This window comes from Tigriopus californicus, chromosome 9 (genome assembly GCF_007210705.1).
Source record: "Tigriopus californicus strain San Diego chromosome 9, Tcal_SD_v2.1, whole genome shotgun sequence".
In the NCBI taxonomy this organism is placed as follows: Eukaryota; Metazoa; Arthropoda; class Copepoda; order Harpacticoida; family Harpacticidae; genus Tigriopus; species Tigriopus californicus.
In genome coordinates, this window is record NC_081448.1 from 6,124,048 (window position 1) to 6,139,562 (window position 15,515).

The 15,515-nt window shown below is 42.7% G+C and overlaps 1 protein-coding gene across 1 annotated transcript; it reads left to right on the top strand.

The window, feature by feature from the left end:
- The first annotated feature begins 6,702 nt into the window (after positions 1-6,702).
- Positions 6,703-10,652, top strand: LOC131886264 (superkiller complex protein 2-like). Its single transcript, XM_059234544.1, has 3 exons — positions 6,703-7,052; positions 7,151-7,797; positions 7,873-10,652. The coding sequence occupies exons 1-3, from the start codon at positions 6,812-6,814 to the stop codon at positions 10,624-10,626; spliced, it is 3,642 nt and encodes a 1,213-aa protein (XP_059090527.1). The 5' UTR covers positions 6,703-6,811; the 3' UTR covers positions 10,627-10,652.
- The last annotated feature ends 4,863 nt before the right edge of the window (positions 10,653-15,515 follow it).

The window sequence follows — 15,515 nt, forward strand, 5'->3', positions numbered from 1 at the left end:
ACCTACAATATCTGGGGAGAAGAGGCTAGCTATGGTACTGTATTGATAGATCATCTACTCTCCAGCTCCAATTTGCGAATTCTGGTTTGATCCCAGGCTAGTCATGTCAAGCTTCTTTGAAGTATTTGAATTATTGCATGAGTCGCTGCATTTACAACTTAAATGGGCAAACATGCGGTCATTCCTGAGAGTGAGGCAATAATTGATAAAGCGGGAATATCTCTCAACTGGGACACGTATCATCAGATGGGACGCTAAGTGAGAGACCTGCCATCGGACTTTTTAACAAACAAACAAACAAACAAACCTGGGAGTGGATTCTTGCAGTATTCAAACACCCTCTCAGACCAATCAGCTAGACCAGCATCTTGTACATGTATATTTAATATTGCATGATAAAAAGGTACCTGAGCTCCGCAACAGTATATTGATTATGTCACAGCGAAACTCTTACACAGCAATTTTGTTTTTAAGATGATGTTTCATTACATGTTAGAGATAAATTTACACTTTTTACAAGCTTCTTGAAAATGATAGCAGGCCAATTCTTTCTACATTTTACTCCACGGAAACATGTCAAGATGTGTCTGACTTTTAAAGGAGGAGAATGTTGCCCAAACAAAGTGCGTTCCAACCTTTAATATATAGTGTGTCTTCAAAAACTGCAATGATAAGAGAGACAAAGCCACTCAAAATGGATGGATGGCGGTAGTTGATATATCTGTAACCTATTTTGTACTTTCATGTCAAACAGATTTCTAGAAAAAACGAGGAAAACTTCCAATCTCACAATTTTCTCCCCAAAATTGACAGAAAATTATCTTAAAAGATCCCAAATTATAGAAATATTCATTTTTTTGTTCTGAAGTGGCTGAAATTGCACAATACATTACAGAAAATGTCAAATATTGATGAAGAGTTTGAAAAATTTGCAGATGCAATAATTTTGCAGAAAATTCTGCGTCATACAAGTCTTTTTTACACAATCGGGACAATTTGTAGGATGCAAGTTTTGGCCGGCCCTAGTCATGATAATTGGCAATGCTACGTTAAAGCAATTGCCAATGCCAATCAGTCATTTTCTGTTACTGCTGGAATCACTCTTGCACATTCAAGACGTTATTTATTCTTTTTCTGAATTGAAGCAAGTGCCATCAGTCCCAGAAGATACACATCAAGAATGCTTACAAATTATCTGTGATTTAGCAAAAACATTCCCATGAACTAGCAGTTTCATCGATAGTCTCAGAATAGACTACAATATTTTCTTGAGGTTCCTGCTGAATCATCGATGCAACAAAAATCAAAACGTTTGCGTTTATTGGAGCCGTATGTATAACCACTTACAGCCCGGTCCATTATCTAATGGTATCCTTACTCTTAAAAAAAATCACACTGTAGCTTAGCTTTTACGACAAGCTTGCTCAGCATTAGAGGGCAGATTTTTTCAGACTTCCTTTCTGTCCCGCTGTCTTATTTTTATTACTTAACTCTATATTCATATGATATCAACACCTACCTCGTCCCTTCGAATGTTTGAGGGAAGCAAATTGAACAATGATGGAGCCCAAGGAATTACGAAGAGAGTTGGACTTCATTGTTCTTATTATAGCCTAAAAAAATGACCCTAAACCTTGGTTGGAACAATCCTGATATTAACTCTATGAGCAACTTTAATATAGTTAGTCTAACAGCTTTGCCTTTGTCCTTTATTGACAATTTAGAAATTAATACCCTCGTTTCACAGGATTTTTTAAAGCCTTCGAGTCATTTTGGGCATTAAATCGAACCCACTGAGGCTCTTTGAAAGCGCAATATTATAGACAGGGTAAACTTTCCCGGCAAAAAGGTATGGAGAACATTCTGTTTCTTCAGAATACAACAAAGGTTGAATACTTTCGACAAGCTTCAATGCCAATTTTCATTTGTGAACCATGCAAAAAGGCCAGTTTTGCGGAAATCTAAACAAAAAAGGCTTTTTTTTTTGCAATTCATTTTTATGAACGCACTAACCTATTCATAATCAAAATATTTACCAACAAAACATGCAAAATTACACTAAGATAAGTATTTGGAACGTAAAACCTTATGCAAACAGTTACTGTTTTTTATTAAAATTGTCTACTGACTTCAATAGTCATCTACTGTGCTCACAATGAGCTACCCCAAAGTCTGGAAAGTCATGTTTAAAGGTCGAATTTGCTGATTTAGATACAAGATAATATTGGGCCATTTGGGAGCATCTTTAAATAGTCAGGCGTTTTTTGTTTAGATTTCCGCAAAACTGGCCTTTTTTGCATGGTTTACAAATGAAAATTGGCATTAAAGCTTGTCGAAAGTATTCAACCTTTGTTGTATTCTGAAGAAAGAAAATGTTCTCCATACCTTTTGGCCGGGAAAGTTTACCCTGTCTATAATATTGCGCTTTCATTTGTTTGCTGACTTCCTTACCGCTACTGAGAATGGAAGTCCCAGCAGTTCCAGACGAACTACTTTTTCATTTCACTTATCTTAAGATTCATTTATTATCCGATCGACAAACAAATTAGACTTGTTAGATTTGGCTAGCCCTTGAAATATGGTTGATCAGGACTTTTATCAAAAACTTGTCCAAAATCTGGCTTGAAAGATGCTACCGGATCAACAAGGCCTACGTATTCCCTCCGAATATTAGAGGGGAGCAAATTGAACAATGAAGGAGTCCGAGAAAGAAGAGGGGTGGACTTCATTCTTCTTACTATAACCTAGGGACCCTGGCTACTATAACCTAGATTCACGATGGCTTGAGGGTGCTCTCAAAACGAACGTTCAGTCCCTACGGCCGCTAAAATTGACCCTAAAACCTTGGTTGGAACAAGTCAACTTTAATACAATTATTCTACCAGCTATATTTTTTGGTTTATCACTTCATTTATCACTTTCTTTTGGAAAATATTTGCCAAGCAAGTGGAAACGTATCATAAGAAAAGAACTTCTTTTTTTATGGTTTGAACTAATTCATGTCTAGACTTGTATCAATCAAAGTAATTACCAAGTGATAAGATCGATTGTACATTTGTAAATATCATTCCCAATTACGGCAAACAATTCCTCAAAGAAAGAAATGAAACGACGTAGGTGTTTCATACTTTTTGGAATTTTGACCCTTGGAGGGAGGAGGACAAAAAATGGTAAAGTTATACATGACTACAAAGCATAGCAATGCGTAAGTGCGTAAGTAATGTCTCAAGCATGTTGAGCTAACAATTAATTTTCCTTATGCTTAAACCTCTGGCCAATTATTGGTAAAAGGCAATTATAATATTAGCAATAATCTATTTACAAAAACTGAAAAGACGTAATCTAGAATTGTCACTTGCAAAAGGCAACATATTCAAGCCGTTTTCCAACACCAAAACTCAAGAAATGACTAAAAGAGGACAAATTATTTACTATTCATTTCAGTGCTCTTGCGTTTTCAAAAAGAAAAACCCGCAAAATTATCAACCTTAAAAAGTTAACGTTTTGAGCCAAAAGGGCGAAAAATGTAAAAAAAAAAAAAAAACTAATTGCAAGTTATGGAGAAAAATCGAAAAAGTGGGAAAAATATGCCTTTGGCTGTATGGGACAACCCTACTGATGACTGATCTAATATGTGCTATAAACAATATTAATCTTCAAACATACTTAATTCTATCACTAATTGAAAAAAAACCTGCACTTTTTCGCTGTTTCGCCTGATAGGCTTCAAAATGTCTTACTATTCAGTTAGTTTTCTTGATTTAACCTCCAAAATCTCAAATTTCCCTTGATTGTTGTCTGAGAACAACATTGATTAGAAAACTTAAATAGGACAAGTTTGGAATACATGGGAGTGCACCCCAATTTAGATCAGTGTGGAATTGATCAAAATATTCCACGAATAAAAGATCGAAATGAAATTGTCATTTGCTTTTGAAATATCTCAATAGCATTTACTGAAATGTGATCAAATGCAATTACTTGGAAATTTAACTGCTCTTGTGGGGTTCAATTTTATGGCTATATTTAGGCCGTATCTTTAGGGCCAAAATGACATGCTTTGAAGTAATGGAACCCACTTATGCCACGATTCTGAACTAAATCACCAATGCCTTCAATTGGTGCAAATGTAACGTGGGAGGCAATTTTTTGTAAGGCAGTCATTTTTCTTTTGCTTGAAAGTAATTTGCAAAAATTTGTGTCAATTTCCTGGCCATTTTTTTTATTGAGAGAAAAATTCACGGCAGGAAAAATAATCAATCATATTTAAGTGTAACCGTTATGGAAATAACTGACTACTATCCACCTTGTCAACAAGAAGGGACTTGGCCAATTTTTCCAAGTTTCAATACTACCAAATGGATTAAAATCATGATTTTCGTTTATTCAGTATACGAAAAAGACCGAAGTCTGTAATCAAGAAACGGAAACAATCAGAAGTTAGAATTCGAGGTTGAGTGTTTTTCAACTCTGAAACTAACATCCCTTGTATTCATTTATTTGTCCATGCTTATGTCATAGGTATTAAAACGTAAAAAGCCATCGCTCATCATAAACTATCGTTTTGAAAACATATAGCATTTGTCAAGAGATCGATTCAACATTTTTGTGGCTCAACTTCGATAATCATTTGTTTTCCCAGCTATGGCCATCATCACCTGGCAAAGTCCCGGGCACAAGATAATTTTTTCCTGGACCAAATTCATATAGAGATGTCGTCAAAGGGCGCGACGATCGTACTCAACCTAGCTATAGGGGCGTAAGTACTGACGTACCCTAGTGCCCTAACGTAACCTAGTCCATTGTAATATAAAGAGTACGTTTATGAGAAGCGCCATTTAACTCTTTCACGGTGAAGCCAATGGTAGTTTTCAAAAGGGCGAGAAAAGAATACATACATATCTGGCATATTTGGGACCCTTTTGGCATGCAAAAAAAACATTTGGCATGCTTTTTTAGGATAGGGGATCTCCTTCCCCAGTTCTAATTCGGTTTCCGGAGAAGCCGCTCATCCACCACGGCAGCCACTCTCCTCTATGAAATTGTGCATTCCAACATCAGCAACAAGAGGAGAGTGTATGGATGCTTTGTGGATTTCTCCAAAGCATTCGACAGGGTGGACCGAACGCGGTTATTCCTCAAACTCCAACTGTGGGGAGTTCCGCGTTCAATCTGTGTCCTGCTGTCCAACATCTATGCGGGACTCAGATGCTCCATTCGTTCTGGTGAGGACCTATCCCCCTGCTACTTCACTTCCATTGGCCTTCCGCAGGGGGATCCACTATCGCCAATTCTTTTCAATCTTTATGTATCCGACCTGCCTGAAGCCCTCACTCACCAAGGCCCCACCATCAACCATTTTCCTATTCAATATATTCAATATGCAGACGACCTGGTTCTCTTGGCTAATTCAGCCGTGGAATTGCAAAATGCCATCAATGCACTCCACGGTTATTGCCAAGAGAACGGCCTTCAAGTCAACACCATCAAGACGAAGGCCATGGTTTTCCATAAAGGTCGTCTGCCTCCCACCTCCTTCCATATTAATAAGAGTCCGATTGAAATCGTCAATAGTTTTAACTATGTCGGTTTCACCTTCTCCACCCAACTCTCATTCACCAATCACCTCAAATCCACAATAACTAAGGCCAGGGCCAGGATCGGATACATATGCAATAGACTTCCCATGAAGAATCTTCCCCTCCCAATAGTCCTTCAACTCTTCCGGATCTACGTCACCCCAATTTTTCTCTACGGCCTACACCTTTGGCTTCCCAACTCCGCCCAATCCGCCCTCAAATCCGCCGATGCCACCTACACCAAGTTCCTCAAGCGATACCTCTGCGTGCCCCAATATGCCAACAATGCATGGACACATTTTCTATGTGAAACCGAGCCCCTCACCATCGGGCTGGCAAGGTTAGTGTCCAACAGTGTTGGGAACCTGACCTTTCCGGAGGTGATGTCTGGACACAAGTTGTCCTTCCCGGTCAAGGACTTGCTAACACCTTATTGTCCTTGGCCCGACATCCCTTCGGAGTATTGGCGGTCACGCACCTTTGTCCGGCTCCCGGCCAAATGCCATCAGCGACGGGAGTTGACAAAGGATCTGTTCAATCTGGCCCATGCACTCTATTGCAATAACCAAGATTTTCATCACTTACCTCTACCTACCTGTCTTTGTACTATCTGTAACTCACCTCTTACCTTTTTTCATGTGCATTGAACCAATTCTAGTCATACTCATTGTGATATCACTTTCTAGTCATCTATTTTATTGCCTTTACCTTCTTGACATTTTTCTTGTTTTATCAACAAATCTTTGTATAATGTATATACAACAGGTTTTATTCTACAGCTATTTTTACGCCATGACATGACCAAGAGACGCAATAAAGAATTATTATTATTGCCAACCCGCACACTAAACTCTTGGCGCAACATCAGAATACTGTTTGCTTGAACTAGAGACGAAAGTTACTTTCGAACTGAATTAATAGACAAATGAGTCTAGGTCCGGTGCAGGTTGGCTGTAATTAGAGGGTCAGTAACTGTAATGTTTGTCTTCTTGCAAATGTTCAAAATCAGGGTTGCTGCACTTCATTTTTCTTGAATTGCCTTCACTTAGCTTGCCGTTTGTTATTTCTTTCTGGCATATTTCAGTTTCTATCTGGCATGTTTTGGGAGGTAATCTGGCATGTCTGGAGTCCTGAGACCCGGTAGCACTGATAATTAGCATGGACCGCACATGTCTTAAGCCATCCACGGGCTAAGCTCAAGATCCTCTGGAGTGTGGTCTGTGGAGCCCAACATGCAGGACCCCGTGGACTTGATGGCGGTGTTGGGGCCACCCCCGATCTTAGCCTCCTTAGAGGAACGCCTCGAATCGTATCTACTCAGTCCAGAGGACCTGCCCATCCACGCCGATCATGGGGACGAGATACCCACCCAGTTGGCTTTTTGGGACCGCATTCCCCAACCCGAACGCGTCCTCCACCTCGACACCGCCCCCATAGCGACCACCCTCAAAGTCCAACGCGACTTGGCCACGGGTAAGATGAAGGATCTGGGACTCGATTTCAACGAGTATGGCTTTTTTCCATTGTTCCCTGAAATATCAGATGAACTGTCAGAATTTCTCGCTCAATAGGTGATATCCTCGGCTTTCAAGAGGTCAACCAACCGGGTTGCGGGTCGACGGCCAAGAATTCAACGTCCTTGACGCGAGCCCCTGGGGCTAAAATGGAGTCTTTCATGGGTAGTTCCACCAATTACCCATTTTGGCCGGGGGGATTCGATCAACCCGAATTGAGTGGCTCACTTTTGGCCGCGGGAGCCACTGATCCGATTTGGGATGATGTCACGCAGTATGCCACCTGTCCACCCGGATTCGCTCGGGGCATTAATTTTGACCCTTTGGTTGAACCGGCTACGGCCATGGCGGCTCGCGGTCCCGTCAGTGAAATGGTGGATCTGGCCTCCATGCTCACCTTGGACGACCAATCGGGTCTCTTCGAGGCCAGCCAGACGTCAGCCCCGGTTGAGACGGCGTTGGGGTCACTCAAGGCTAGTATTCCCTCTCAGGACGGGTTTTGGCCGGATGATACGGGTGTGCCCGTATTGACCATTAGTAAAGGCCCGAGCACGTCGAGTGGGCTGAGTGCCACGGAATGGGCGGAAATCGTGGATGTGACCCAGCCCATGACTGACTTCCATCAGAAAGTCCCGCAAATGGCTTTCACTTGGCCGTTCGAATTAGATACGTTTCAGAAGCAAGCGGTTCTCCGATTGGAGTCCGCCTTGGCCGTACAGCTCACTTGGCCGTTCGAATTAGATACGTTTCAGAAGCAAGCGGTTCTCCGATTGGAGCAGAATGAGTCCGTATTTGTGGCCGCCCATACGTCGGCGGGCAAGACCGTGGTGGCCGAATATGCTATTGCGCTCTCCCAGAAGCACATGACGCGCACCATTTACACGTCACCGATCAAGGCCTTGTCGAATCAAAAGTTCCGTGATTTTAAAGATACCTTTCAGGATGTGGGATTGGTGACGGGGGACATTCAAATCAATCCCACAGCTACGTGCCTCATTATGACTACGGAGATCCTCCGGTCCATGTTGTATAATGGCAGTGACATCATTCGTGATTTGGAGTATGTGATATTTGACGAAGTGCACTACATTAACGATGCCGAGCGAGGAGTGGTTTGGGAAGAAGTTCTTATTCTTCTACCGAATCATGTGAATATCATCATGCTAAGTGCCACGGTTCCCAATACCCTTGTGTTTGCAGATTGGGTGGGAAGGACGAAGAAGAAGAAGATATACGTCATCAGCACCTTGAAGCGTCCAGTGCCTTTGGAGCATTTCCTCTATACTGGATCCAACGCCAAATCTCGGGACGAAATGTTTCTTCTTCAGAACGCCCAGGGGCAGTTCCTTCAAGAGGGATACAATAAGGCTTACCGAGTGAAAAAAGACCGCGAGAGCAAAGGTAAGGCCTCTACGGGTGCTAAAGGGGTTCGAGACCGCGTTGGTCCTCAACAAGAAAAGAACATTTGGCTGACCCTGATCGACCATCTTCAGAGGAAGGATAAACTCCCTGTGGTGTCATTTACCCTCTCAAGAAATCGCTGCGACCAAAACGCGGCTCTTCTTACCAGTATGGATCTAACCACCGCTGTCGAGAAGTCCGACATTCATCACTTCATCCACAAATGCGTCTCCAGACTCAAAGGTTCGGATCGTAAATTGCCTCAAGTCCTGCAGTTGACCGAGTTGCTGAAGCGAGGCATTGGTATTCATCATAGTGGAATTCTCCCGATTCTGAAAGAAGTCGTTGAAATGTTGTTCCAACGTGGGTGGGTCAAATTGCTCTTTGCCACAGAAACGTTTGCCATGGGGATCAATATGCCGGCTCGAACGGTCGTCTTTGACAATATCAAAAAGCACGATGGCAAGAACTTTCGCACTCTCTTACCCGCAGAGTATATCCAAATGGCGGGTCGTGCGGGTCGCAGGGGGCTTGACAGTACAGGAACCGTTATCATTTTAGTGAAGAACGAACTCCACGACATGGCCCAATTGCACGGTATGATGCAGGGAAAACCCACTCAACTGGAATCCAAGTTCAGGCTCACGTATTCAATGATCCTTAATCTGTTGCGGGTGGAACAACTCAGGGTTGAAGATATGATGAAACGCTCGTTTTCAGAAATCAACAATGAGAAAAAGAAGAACTCTTACAAGGACCGAGTGCGGGAACTTGAAGTCGAGATCGCCAATCAACAAGATCTCCAAGGACCTCTGTATGAGGAAATCAAGTCATTTTATCGTCAGGCAGCCGAGTTCTTTCAGATCCGTGACCAAGTTTGGCCTTTGGTTCTGAGTCATCCCACAGCCATAAAGTTGATCAGTGCAGGACGAGTGGTGGTCCTAAATATTGGGAACCGAGTGAACACATTTGGTATGATCCTTGGCACCGACAAGAAGTCGCTGAGGAAGACTTACTCGGTTTTGATCCAGGGAGAGATTAGGTGTGACGGCATTGAGAAGGAGGCCGACCTAAATCGATTCCTCAGTCTAGGTTATGATTATTCAACTGATGTGATCCAAGGTGACGAGCACTCGATCTTGGAGGTGAATGATGATGATATTATCGATATAACTACCAAATCGATGAAGATCGATGCTGATAAGATCCTCGAAAGTGTCAAGCGTCGACAAATCCCAAGATTCAAGAACGATCCTCCAGGTCAATCCGTTATTCTTGCAATAACAGAGTTGAAGAAATATGCCGACCTCGTTCGTGAGACTAACACCGAGATGGTAAATCTGATTCGAGATCTTAAGATCCAAGACATGGATCTGGTCACCGATCTCCAGAAGATGCAAAGCATTCGTGACAATGTGTCGAATATGTCCTGTACGTCCATGCTGGATTTCAAGAATCAATTCACAATGGTCTACCAACAAATGAAGCTTCAAGCAGAATTAGAGCACACCCAATTTCTTATGTCTGAGAACAGCTTAACCTTCCTACCTGACTACCATAAACGCATTGAAGTGCTCCGAAGCCTCCGTTATATCGATGACAACAACACGGTTCAATTGAAAGGCCGAGTGGCGTGTGAAATGGGCAGTCATGAGCTGATGATGACCGAGCTAATATTGGACAACTTCTTGAGAGATCGCCATCCCGCCGAAATTGCAGCCTTACTCTCTTGCATGGTGTTCCAGCAAAAGAATTGCAGTGCTCCAGAACTGACCGAATCTTTACAAAAGGGCGTGGAGGACATCAAATTGTGTGCCACGAGGATTGGCCAAGTACAAAAGGACTGTGGTATGGAGCAGGCCGTCCAGGATTATGTCGAGCAATTCAACTTTGGTTTGGTGGAAGTGGTTTATGAATGGGCCCGTGGCATGCCCTTCTCTGAGATCACTCGTCTAACGGATGTTCAAGAAGGCGTGATTGTTCGAACCATTCAAAGGTTAGACGAGACTCTTCGAGACGTGAAGGATGCTGCCAGAGTGATTGGAGAGCCTGTGCTTTACCAAAAGATGGATGAATCATCGAATATCGTGAAAAGAGACATTGTTTTTGCCGCTTCCTTGTATACACAATAATAAAAAAGAAATATTTTCGCATCCAATTACCTGATTTGACATCCTTCCGATTACTCATTCACTCCATTCATTGAATCGAGCCATTTCAATTTGTACCATGCACAATTGTCTTTGTTTTCACTGCGATGATTAAAAAAAGACAAAGAATACTCGATGCCTGAGAACACAGATCGGCATTCTCCCTCGGCAAGTCGACTTTCAAGTTTCACTCCAATCTCCGAATCGAGCTCGAGCGTTCGGTTAAATTAGTGGTTTCGCGGCGCTTTACAATCGATGTGAATCCTCACTGACCATGGCGACCTTGGTGACGAGTTTTCCCATTTTCAACGTTCGACAAACCAATTGCTCGAGTTTCAAATTATTGAATGGTCCTTGGAATACGTTTGATATGGTGGCCGCGTTCGTTTCCCGGTTCAAGTTTGGCCAATTTGTCCGCAGAGGGATGCGGATTGTGCTTCAACTAGGTATTCCATCTCCTACATTCCTTCCAATCAAAAGTCTCAAACCATTTCGTAAAAAAAAGTTGCATAAGACCATGATAAATGTATTTCCATTGATTAAGTGCCTCAGTATTTCTTTCATTCCTGCGGCTGATTATTTACAATTTAAGAATTACACTTGCTGACATTGTTGCATTTTCTTCGGGGAACAACTAATCATACTAATCATGAATCCATCTTCAGTGGCATTTCGCTCAATGTCCTCACTCGGTGGTTGTTGTTCTAAGGCTGAATTATCAGTCGGATCACCAGATGAAATGCGGTCCACGCAAGTTAAGCAAACAATCAAACCCAATTTCAGGAACACACTCACGAGAAAGATCTCAAAGATCGTCATGGGTGCAGAGAAGAATATCCACGGGATCGCCGATGGTCCATTCAATTGATGCTGATGGAAAAGTACGAATTCACAGATGCATTGTCAAGTGTTTATCTTCATCCGGTTTTGGTCTTGTACATAGATGATGACTCAGCTGACTGTTTGGTCTTACCAGCTCGCTCTCTCTTTCTAGCCCTCCCTTGCTTCCTTCTTCCTTTCTGAAAAGGATCACAATGGCTTCTTGTTCCATCTTCCATCTTCCAGGAACCTACCTTTCTCTTTCAGCCTCGTAAAGTAATCGTAACCTTATCGTAAACTCTTGTTGTTTCTTAACAGTAACTTTGTTCCTCGTTGAAAACAAGCTTTAGGTTCGTATTGATGGCAGATTCACAAAGTATGTTGCGACATTTTTACCCATCATCTTGTATCATTTCTTCATATTGTTTGAGAATCATTTCCAACGAAATGGTGGAAAATTCCACCTATCCAAACAAGATTAGGAGCCGAGGAAGTTTCGAGAGTGATTTCACCTGAGGCACTTCGCTTTATTCCACTAAAAGTGCAATCTTACTGCCTATCATCAAGTGTACTTGCTATGGCGTACTTCCTATTCGATCAGTTGGTTTTTCTCTATCGAAGACATTTCTTTAGCAAAATATCGCTTACTGAGAGAAAAATCAGTGGCTTGTTTTTTTCATCTTTTTGGTGAAATATTTCTTTCTCAATTTGTATTCCCTGGTTTCTAAATCCGCTTGGTGAATCATCTTTTCTCTTTTAAAAAGAGCATCATACATTTCAATGGAAAACATGTCTTTTGCCTGGTTGCCTTGGACTTTTGCACTGGTTTTCCTTCTGATCCCGAGAATCGTTTTTAGCCTTGGCCTGACTTTCTCACACCCAATCCTTAGAACGTAATACGGTTATGTCACCAGGAAAAGGAATGGGAAAATAGAGTCAACAAAAACTGAACGAGCAGAAAATTGTAACTTCAAGAGGGGTGGACCGTCATTCTAACAGGACTTTAGGCGGCCTTCATTTGTTGTTCAATTTGAAATGAGTTTCATGCATGCATGATGGGCTAAAATCATCGTGATCCGTTCATTTCTTTAGTGCACCAATTAGTGGCAATTGAATTATATTTCGTTTGAAAGTCTGCCAAGAAATACTAAAAACCGAGTTAACTTAGTCGTTCGGGAGAATTTAAGGAAAAAGCTATTTACAAAAAAAACTGAGATTAATGCTGAGCTTTAATCCCAGAACGTTTCTAGTGAAAGATACAGCTCAAAAATGAGATTGATCATAAATGTAGTTAATGTGACAATTATCCTGAATGAATATCCAATCCATATCCAATTCAAAGACCTAAATCATCCTTTTTCAGTCACCGCATCTTCGGCGGATGAGGTTTTTCTTTGTTCTCTTTCTGTTAACGGTCTCAGCTTTGAAAAAGACAGTGTAATATGTTTTATTCGGTCGAGTAAAAACAACATGCTAACTTTTTAATGGCAACAAAAACAAAGTGTACGTCATAGTGTTGAGTACAACTTTCAAGGGTAGGGAACAAAAGGTAGTGTTGTATCTGAGTTGGGTGGTACACGACACATAAATGACCAAACATTTCGTTTTGGAACAGGAACGAGCTGAACGACAATCAAGTGAAACGCACGTATAACAACTTGCTCAGTGAAGAACAAAATCCACTAGATATCCATTCATCCCTTTTATCCTCGCATCCTCGTCCTATCGCACAGCCTCATAATATCAATGGCTTTGGAGTAACATCTGAGCGATTAGATGAGTCGATCCACGTTACTGGACCAATGGATCTCTCCGAATTCTCGATTGGTATCGCCTTCCACGCCTCCTCCTGAAAAGGAGCCTGATTTATCAGGGCGATTTATGGGACCACCCGCCTGGGAACTGTTTTCCGACACGGAATCATCCTCAACTAGGAATCGGAAAGACCCTGTGGAGGTCGTAAGGCCATTCTCAGTCTCAGAGATAGATGATCCTTTGGTTTTGGAAATCGAGCCCATTCTCCGACCGGCTTTGTTCAGGTTGAATGTTCCCTGAGTGAATCGATTGGATCCAATGGCGTACGAGCTGTGTTTTTTGAAGTTGGCTCGAACTGATGAGGATGTGGACAGATTGTTGCGACTCGAGTGCACTGCGTTTGGCAGTGGGAATCCCGGCTCTGGATCCCGCAGCAAATTTGGATCTGCGCGGAGTGTGTCAAATGACGAGAGTGAGCCTGTCTCGTTAGTAGGCGAATGATTCTCGGGTTCCAGATTGGCTTCCAAGTCTTTGACAGTGTTGACAGACAAGGCATTCTTGGGCGCTAGATTGCCTTCTCCGGCCTCTCGGTCTCTTTTTCCCTCGCTTTCTCCACCTTCAGTTCCACTCTCCAAGTTTTCCAAATAAACGGACGTCGGGAAAACCATGTTTGACTTGCGGTCCAGTGTCTGAATATGGTGCTTGCCGTTGAACCATGGGCCTAGTTTCATGCCTGAGAGGTCCTCGGAGCTGGTCGTGGCTTCGTCCACCGAGTCTGCGTAATTGTTGTGACCTGACGACGTGACGCTCTCTCCCTCATCATTTCCTGGAGATGCTCTCAGTAACTTGATATGTCGCTTCCTTCTACCATCGTCCAATCGGTAATGAGTTTCGGACTTGTAACCAATGGAGATGGCCACCACAATCAAGCAGAGAATGGACAGACCACAGCACACACCGATCAGAATGTAGGCAAGTTTTTCGGGATTCATAGCATTCTCGACCTCTTGTTCTTGGGATTTTCTCAATATGGCAAATGGAGCGGATTCCAGATCGTTCTCGGAAGGAAGACCATTCTTTGCAAATCTGTCATTTCTGGTTAAACTCGAGGTTGTTGTATGAAATCCATTCGACATGGATGAGGCTGAATTGGGTAGGAGGGTCTCCACATCATTGTAAAGAGAGTCGTAGTCCTCTTTGGATTCGCCCACACTGTCGAGAACAGCTTGAGGGATATCAAGGCCCAGCAAGGTTGGAGGGTCTTCTTTGAGGGGCAAAACAACATCATATTTGGCCTTTTGCTCCTCGCTGAGGTTATTGACGTCTTCGTAGTAGTATTGGTATTCTTGGCTAATGGGATCCAAGTGCTCATGATCCGATTGTAAACTGTCGGGGAAGCTTTTTATATCGTCGTTCATTTCCCGCTGATCATTGTTTGCCAAATGCTCGAGGCTGCTAACACCATCTTTCTCGACTGGGCTTATCTCCGGTGCCTCGGTTGGCATGGATGTGTTTTCAACATTTTCCTTTGGTGGGAAACCCGTTGAAATTTCTTCACTCTCAACTGAGCTCGAACTATTTTCAGATCCGTTGTTTGGTGATGTAATTGATTGCAATAAAGTTATCGGAGAAATCTCGGATGACGGGAGCTTTTCCTCTTCGATGAGAGCAACAGCTTCTTCCGGACTGACTTCAGCCAAGGGAAGCGGATAGTCTTCAAGTGCATACTCCTCAATATCTAGAGGAATGATCGGGCTGGGTAGGCTTTCTTCTACACCGTCGTAAACGTACTCATATTCGTACAGCTCGTTGGATTCAATCTTTTCTTCTTCAATTGGAGATGGAATGGATCTGGTTGGCTGCGTTGATGTGCTTGTGACGATGATTGGTTGTGGAGTTGAGGGGGCAAGGGTTGTAGGGGGCAATGTGCTACGCCTTTTATTGGCAGGCACAAATGGGTCGTAAACAGACCCGGAGTTAAATTTGGACTCAAACGCCGAAGGATCTTGACTCTCAGTAATGAGATTTGTCTGCTTTTTGTCTTTAGCCAGGTTTGGAAGATTTCCCCCCTTCAATTTGCTTCGATCCACTTCGACCTCATCGAGGAAGATTGTCTTTGTGGTGGGCACACCAGATTCTGTCGAATCCCCTTGATTGTGGGAGAAAACCTCTTCAATTTCAAGTTGTTGTGTCTGGTGACGATTGGGCGTTTGTTTCACCTCGACCTCCAATCGTTGAGGGTGGGAATTGGCCTTGGACCCTTCAAATTGACCCTGAAGAGCGGGAGCATGCGTCCC

Excerpts from the sequence above, each read along its gene's own strand:
- LOC131886264 (XM_059234544.1), top strand. The coding sequence starts at position 6,812 with ATGCAGGACCCCGTGGACTTGATGGCGGTGTTGGGGCCACCCCCGATC. Across the intron at positions 7,053-7,150 it reads CCAACGCGACTTGGCCACGG|GTGATATCCTCGGCTTTCAA; the intron begins GTAAGATGAAGG and ends CTCGCTCAATAG. Across the intron at positions 7,798-7,872 it reads CGGTTCTCCGATTGGAGTCC|AATGAGTCCGTATTTGTGGC; the intron begins GCCTTGGCCGTA and ends CGATTGGAGCAG.